The 7872-nt window shown below is 39.9% G+C and overlaps 1 protein-coding gene across 1 annotated transcript; it reads left to right on the top strand.

Annotated features, from left to right (window-relative positions):
- Window positions 1–3320: 3320 nt before the first annotated feature.
- On the top strand, window positions 3321–6818 carry Atp5mc3 (ATP synthase membrane subunit c locus 3). Its single transcript, XM_076866193.1, has 5 exons — window positions 3321–3429; window positions 3618–3729; window positions 4882–4959; window positions 5600–5793; window positions 6294–6818. Exons 2-5 carry the CDS (start codon window positions 3691–3693, stop codon window positions 6406–6408), a joined length of 426 nt encoding a protein of 141 aa, XP_076722308.1. The 5' UTR covers window positions 3321–3429; window positions 3618–3690; the 3' UTR covers window positions 6409–6818.
- The last annotated feature ends 1054 nt before the right edge of the window (window positions 6819–7872 follow it).

Genomic DNA, 7872 nt, shown 5'->3' on the forward strand with positions numbered 1-7872 from the left:
GGGGCTGGGGAGGTGGCTCAAGTGGTAGCGTGCTCGCATGCAGCCCGGGTTCGATCCTCAGCACCACATACAAAGATGTTGTGTCTGCTGAAAACTAAAAAATAAATATTAAAAAATTCTCTCTCTCTTAAAAAAAAAAAATTAAATAAACAAATAAATAAATAAATACCAGGAGACCAGAGCAGAAGGAAAGAGCTCTCCTTTCTTCTGGTATTCTGTTTTGTGTGTGCAGCTAGTGGACCAGTTTGTAAGGGATGCCTGGTGGTATTCACTTCAGCAGTCTTCATGATTCAGTCTGGTCCACACTTCCAACAAGTTTCTTTACCACAGGTGGACCACACACATTCCTTTGGCAGCCAAGCCCTCTTCTCTAAATTTCTGTATCTTGCTTGCTGTTCACTCTTTGTCAGACATAGGTAGTAGGCGTACCTATACTATTACCACTGTATCCGGTAGAGCCACACTATGCCTTTTAGTAGTTAAACACCCCTCTCTCGTTAGCAACTTTTACACTAAATTTTCCCTCTTCAAATTACAAATATGGTTTCTGTCTTGATGGTCCTAGCAGATACACCATTGAATGAGAAAGAAAAGACAGATGCAAATTAATGTGAATTCTGTGGGAAGAAGGCCACTTCAGCTGTAATCACAGTACAAAGAACAAAGAGCTTCAGAGATGTAAATCTATAGAATTACATATTGGCTAGGGTTGTATTCAGGTATACATAACAAAAACTAACTTCAGTGGCTTAACTGAATAAAGATTTATTTTTTCATGTAATGTAAATTCATAAATATTTAGTTAAAAGCTATTGTAGCTATATATTTTTTTTAAGTAAGAACTCAGGTTCCTTTAGTTTTGAGATTCCCTATCTTTAATGTATGACTTTTATTGTCATTGTTGCAAGATTGCTGCTTCACCTCCCAATACTGCATCCATATTCCAAGCAGGAAAAAGAAAAGTTAATGGAACAAAGAAATGATCCATTTGAATCTGTGTCTTGGGGGTGCTGTCAAAAAAACTTCAATTCTCCTATCACTCCCTCCCTCAGCATTCCTAACTGTAAGGGAATCAGAGAAATTTGTTATTTTTTAACCAGGAATAGGGATCTATCTGTAATTTATCTATTATTTTGTAACAAACTACCCTAAAACTTAATAACTTCAAACAATAATCCTTTTATTGCTCTTGACTCTGTGTCAGGAATTTGGTAAAGTGCATTGGGAATGGCTCAGTTCTGTTCCCTGGGAAGGCTTGACTAGAGCTAGCGAATCAAGGATGGCCTCATTCACATGTCTTTAGTGCTTCAGTTCTCTCTCACGCAGTCTTCTTTTTTCTGTCCATATGGTGCCTTATCATTCAGCAGGCTAACCTGTGTTTCCTGTGCTGGCTTCACAGAGGAGCCAATGAAAGATATATCTATTAAGGCCCAGTAGGCCCCAAAGTAACAACAGTATACTCTCTAACTCAAAGCAAGAGCGACCCTAGATTTAAGGAGATGAAAAACAGACTTTATTGCCTGATAAGTGGCAATGTCATGTTGCAAAAAGGGGTTAAGGATAGGACAGATTATTGGGGCTACATTTGGAAATAATCCATCATACTTCTCTTGACAGCCTCATTTCTTTCTTCCCTGTGACTTCTGGTAACTTATTATGACTGTTCCCACAGTCTAAGAAAAAAAAAATAAAAACTGAGAGGATTAGATACTTCTTGCTCATCTTTATGGCCTTACTTAGTCCTCCCAGAAGGTGCCTTTTTCTTCAAGCTTCCTCAGAGCAAACATTCACTCTCAAAATGTGGCACAGTGTCACCCCAAATCCATTTCTCTCCTTCCGTAATGGAAAACCAAGCACAGTCTGAGTCAACTGTATCTAGAATAGCACTATGGAGGCGTGACCATGGATAGGGCCCTCAACACAACAGATGAGCTGAGCTTCAGAACTTAAGTCTCTCCCTGCCATAGGTATCTAGTCCATAAGTAATCTGTAAGCAGCCCTGTTAGGGATCCAAGCTTCTCTCCTGCCCCTCTTCAAAAAAATTCCTGCTATTATTTTTGTGCTAAAGAGACAGGAATGGTACTTAATCCAACTTAGCACACAAATCTATCTAGAATAATTTATCCCATAGAGAATCTATTGTTGATGTATAGGGCCTTGCTGCTTTTTCTACTGTAGATAACACAGGACAACACAATACTTCAGGTTAGAATTATATGAGAATATAATATCTAATAATAACTAATAATAACTAATAATCACTTGTTGAACTGCACATGTGAATTATCTCTATTTTATGGGCAAAGACTGAGAATAAAATATTAGCATTCATGTTATTTTCAATAATTTGCGTCTGATGTTGGATCAGTAAAGACTTACTTATTTTTCATGTTTCAGTTCTAAGGGTTTCTCCCCAGTATTGCTGGTAGATGATATTGCATCTTTGTGCTAACTATATTGCTATAGGTTGATTTTCTTGATTCATGTTGTTTCATGCTAGGGGTGTAGGCAAAGTTCAGTGTACTTAGTTTAGCTGTACATCCTGAGTATTTTTTTGTTGTTCTTCTTGTTGTTTTCTTTTGCAGTGCTGGGGGTAAAACTCAGGCCCTCACTCCTGGTAGGAAAGTATTTTACCACTGAACTACATTCTCAGCGCCTGGATGTGTAAACTTTCTTGTGGACTTGTATCACTTCCAGGTGTCATTTATTAAAACTATGAAATTAAATTTACAAAATTCAAGGATCTAATAACAACACGAGAAATTCAGTAAAAGTCGTTTTTCTGAGATATCTGCATCCATCTGAAGAAAATTTGTCCAAAGTTACCAAAAGTAGATGGTAAAATAAGTGGCTTTAGTCTAAACTCTACATGCAATAACAATATAATCCCTGAATTCGTCCCTCTTTCAGCTAGAAGATTAACCATACTTATGGAACCCTTTTCCAGGTTCCTTGAAAGAAATAGCTTCACTAATTTCTTGTCAAGTAGTAAATGAACACCCCGCCCCACCCCCACTCCCCTTCCCCTTTTCACAGAGAAGAATGATCGGGAAGGAGACCTTCTACTAAAGAGAAGTAGCAACCGGTAAAAGACCAAATCTCACAAAGTGTGAATGTGAAAAAAAAAAAAAAAAGCCCCACTATCATCCTGCCAGATCAAAAGTGAAACACCTGTTCGGTCCGCAATTTCAGCGCTAGTCTTCAATATCTTTATTTCCCCAGCCCTTCACCGGAAGGCTAGGGTTGTCCTTCCCAGCTGGCTACGAATAAAGTTGTTACAAAGTGACCTTGAGCGTCTTCCCCTGTGCACCCGACACTCCGCCTTCTCCATCCGGGTGCTGTGGCGCGGATAAGAGCCGCCTCGCGCCTGCGCGCCCAGCCCCACTCCTTCGACCTCTGCCGCCGCGGCCGCCGCCACCTCCTGGGAAGGTAAGTGGAGGGCGCGGAAGCCGGGCCTGGCCAGGGTGGAGCAGCGCCCAGAAGGGACCCATTCATTCTGCTGTTGCCTAGCTGGGCACGAGGCCCAAGCTGACGGCGTGCATGGGGGCCCTCGGGGCCTGGGTGGGAAGGACAGGCCCCTGGAGAGCACATGACCTTAAGCCTATTTGCCTCCGCAGAGAGGAAGCGGGAGAGGAGCCCACGTCGCCTGTCACCTAGATCCTCCAACCCCGCCGCCCCAAGGAGTCTAAGATGTTCGCCTGCGCCAAGCTCGCCTGCACCCCCGCTCTGGTGTGTAGCCCAGGCTGGGCCGGGGGACCGAGGGCCAGGCCTGCGGGCCTGGAGAGTCCACGGTTATTGAATGGGGCAACCTGCGGGCGGGGCACACCGCCTTCCCAGGAACAGCAGTCCCCGCACCCCTTAACCTGATGCCCTTTTCTTGCCTTCCTCCTAAATCCTGGGACATTTCAGACTTCAGCCCTCCTCCATTAGGGCGGAAAAGAGCAGCCCAGGCCTAGCGGTCAGGCCTCACTTTGTGTAGGTCAAATCCTCCTTGCTCTTCCACCTGGAATGCCCCTCCCCCACCACTTCCCTCTGTCGGGCTGTGGTGGACGCTATGGTTGGAAAACTGGGGGCAAAGGAGGGGGACGCTGAGGCCTAGTTCCCCGCAGCAGCGCTCTCCAGTGTCTGTCTGTAGGTCATACTTGCTGCTGCAGAGGGAGGGACTTTGCATTACCATGCGTGGGTGGAGAAAGGCGGTGGGGGAACCCATACTCTTTCTGTCGCTGGGATATTATTTCTATAACCATTTTGGAGGCATTAGGTGAAATCTAAATCTGGAGGATTTGTCTTAGAGAATCAAGTCTTGTTTTGAAAGGGTTTTCTGTGACCTTAGTGTAGTGGACACTCAAGGGCAGAGAAGCCGGACTAGAGTATGCCCTTATGATGAGAGATTCACTGATTATTAAACTGATGTAAAATTGCTTAAATTCTTGTGTAATTTTATAATTAGCTGGCATCCTGGAAATAGTGGGAGTTCATAGTAACTGTTGTGCTATTTTAAATGATAACTTTATATTAGTGACCCTCCTAATATACCTGTTAATCCATGTAAACTTCACAAAGAGTGTGGGGTGTTCCCTGAATTGAGGCACTATAATTGAAATATTTGGCGCAGTACTCATTCTTTTAAACTAGTTGTTCTTAGAATTTTTTTTTCCAGAGATTTATAAACTATGGAGCAAGTCTGCAATTTTATTAGCATGAAACTTTATTAAAATTGCTTCATGTATTGAAAATGATCAAGCAGTCAAGATAAGAGTTAATACAGATAGATATGTATCTAATCCATTTTTAATACATGCTTTTTTAGAACTCATGATACAAGAAAGGTCATTGAAGTATTGTCTGTATTTCTAATACTTGGAATCTTTTCATTAATAGATCCGAGCTGGATCCAGAGTTGCTTACAGACCAATTTCTGTATCAGTGTTATCTCGACCAGAGACTAGACCTGGAAAGGTAAGAGTAGTAGTAATAGAAATTAGATAACACTACCAAATAAATCTTAACAGTTTTGATTATAGTGCAGGTGGGCTGGGGGGGGTCTCAATACTATTGGTTTGAGGGCAGTCTTTTTTTACTCTTTTATCCAAAAATATATGTAAACCTCTAGTTTTGAGTTACCAATATATAAGATTATAATAGTCACAGTTACTGAGAAACCTATTGTATTAAAAAGCATATTTAGCCCGGCTTGGTGGCACACACCTGAAATTCCAGTGACTTGGAAGGCTGAGGCAGGAGGATCACAAGTTTGAGGCCAACTTGAGCAATTTAGGAAGACCCTGTCTCAAAAATAAAATATAAAAAGGACTAGGGGTTTAATTCAGTGGTAGGGTTCACCTGAGTACACCCCTTTACCTCCCACACAAAGCATATTTATATCTGTTTCTTAATTTTTAACAACTTTATAATGTATAGATGTTATTTTCAGTATTCTACAAGTTTAGAATTATTCTAAGCTCTTATATTTCTGTTGTGCCATACTACTGTTCATACTCAGCTGCAATGCAGTGAAATAGTTATCATTTTGACAGTACAGTAATTAAAATAATTGTGACTACTGATTTGACCTTTGCTTTTACTTCCTGTTCTCTAGGGCTCTACAGTTTTTAATGAGGCCCAGAATGGTGAACGTCAGCTAATCCGAAGGGAGTTTCAGACCAGTGTAATCAGCAGAGACATTGATACTGCTGCCAAATTTATTGGTGCAGGTGCTGCAACAGTAGGAGTGGCTGGTTCTGGTGCTGGTATTGGAACAGTCTTTGGCAGCCTTATCATTGGTTATGCCAGGTATCATTTCTATACTTTAATAAGTTAAAAGAAATAGTTGGAAACTTAGAAAGCTAGGGGGATAATAGTAACTCTTTATATTAAGTGCCCACTGTGTATCTAATGTTTTATTTTGTGGCTTTATATGCATTATCTCACTTAAACGGAGGGATAAAAAAAATGTCAGGATTCCTCAAAATGAATGTAAACTGACCTACAGAAGGACTAGGGGTGTAGTTCAGTGGTAGAGCACTTGCCTTGCTTGCCTATGCCTTGGGTTTAATCCTTAGCATTGAAAAAAACAAATAATTTGATAAACAGATAGTTACCTACCTTTATGCCTTATGATTAGGATTGGGGCAAAAAGTAGAAAGAAGCAAAAGAGACCTAGGCAAATACCCTTTAGGTGGACTTTCCAGTTTATAAGATCACCACACTAGTAATTTGATTCTTTAACATTTACCAAGTATGTTAAAGTTAATATTTCAAAGTAACAGTCATATGTGTTGTATCTCTTTTAGAAATCCTTCGCTGAAGCAGCAGCTGTTCTCCTATGCTATCCTGGGATTTGCCTTGTCTGAAGCTATGGGTCTCTTTTGTTTGATGGTCGCTTTCTTGATCTTGTTTGCCATGTAACAGAAATTACTGCTTGAAATGTTGGCATTCATAGTAATTATGGATGTAATTCTGTGTATCTTACTGTGACTCCGAAAAACTGTAGTGTTGGTGTCATGGAAATGTACGTTATTTCCAAAGTCATTTCATTAAAGATGAAAACTTTAATTTTTGCTGTGATTTGTACTTACCTAAATTTAGATCATCACTAAGAAGATGCATTCAGGCAGATGCCATCCAATTTGGAGGAAGCTATAGTAGTAGTCTCAGTGGTTTAAAAAAAGAGCCTAATGTAATTTTTATGGGAATTCTTTTATATAGTGTTATGCACATTGTAATTCATGGGCCTTTTGTTTATTCATATAAGGAGAAGTATTTTAGTCCTTTGAGTTTCTATGAAATGTGACTAATTAAAACAGGATAGTTAATTCCTTGATGGTTTTCTTTTTAAAGGTTAGCATGAATTGGAATACTTGGAAACAGAATCACTTTTCAAGTTGACTTGGGTGGTATTACACAGCTGGATCTAAAAATAAATCAACTTTTTAGGACTTGAAAACAAACTGGGAAGGAATGTGATTTTTATTTTTTAGTAAATCTCACATTAAGTAATTGTATGTCTGTAATGAATCACCATCTGTTATCTAAGAAAGGGAGTCAATCAACTGGCAGCTAGTTTCTTACTTATTGAAAATAAATTATCAAAAAGTGAACTGAATTGGTTATATCTTTAAAAGCCACAAGCTGCTAAAGCAATGTTTATCGCTGCTGTTAGCATGTTAGTAGTGGGAGTCCTGGAAGTGACACCTTGGTTCACCATTACCTTGCTTCTAACATTGCATGTCACTCCTTGGTCAGACCTTTAAGGAAAAAAGTGGTGCTATTATAGAAAGAATCTTTCCCCTAGCAAATAAAATGTACCATCATATTATTTATATGATTGTCAGGGTTTATTTGAAGGAAAGCTGCATTATACCCATTTACTTCTCTTTTCCTAATTTGATATCAACTGAGAAAAAATTGTCAGATATAAGAATTTCTGAAGCATGGTGGAAAGACTACCTAAGAAATCACCTAGGGTTCTTGTTTTTTTAATTATTATTTCAAATATATTTTTTTTTTAGTTGTAGATGGACACAATATCTTTATTTTTATGTGGTGCTGAGGATCGAATCCCAGGGCCTCACGCATACAAGGCAAGCACTCTCTATCACTGAGCTACAACCCCAGCCCCTAGGGTTCTTGTTTAAAAGACATCCTAGGTAATTTTTGTGCATACTGTTTGAGAATCACTATCCTTCCATATATTGCTACTTAACAAAGTGAAGTGAGGGCTAGGCATGAATGACATGCACCTCTAATCCAAGTGATTTAGGAGGGATCTCAAGTTCGACATCAGCCACTGCAATTTTGTGAAACCCTATCAAAATTTTAAAAAATGGAAAGGGGAGGTTGGTGGGGACATGTCGGTGCTAGAGCAATTCC

The sequence above is a fragment of the Callospermophilus lateralis genome, chromosome 9, assembly GCF_048772815.1.
Source record: "Callospermophilus lateralis isolate mCalLat2 chromosome 9, mCalLat2.hap1, whole genome shotgun sequence".
NCBI lineage: Eukaryota > Metazoa > Chordata > Mammalia > Rodentia > Sciuridae > Callospermophilus > Callospermophilus lateralis.

What these genes read in the sequence shown, in the direction of transcription:
- Atp5mc3 (XM_076866193.1), top strand. Translation starts at nt 3,691, where the DNA reads ATGTTCGCCTGCGCCAAGCTCGCCTGCACCCCCGCTCTG. An exon ending in TCGCCTGCACCCCCGCTCTG is followed by an intron (nt 3,730 to 4,881) that starts GTGTGTAGCCCA and finishes TTTCATTAATAG; the next exon opens with ATCCGAGCTGGATCCAGAGT. An exon ending in CTTATCATTGGTTATGCCAG is followed by an intron (nt 5,794 to 6,293) that starts GTATCATTTCTA and finishes TATCTCTTTTAG; the next exon opens with AAATCCTTCGCTGAAGCAGC.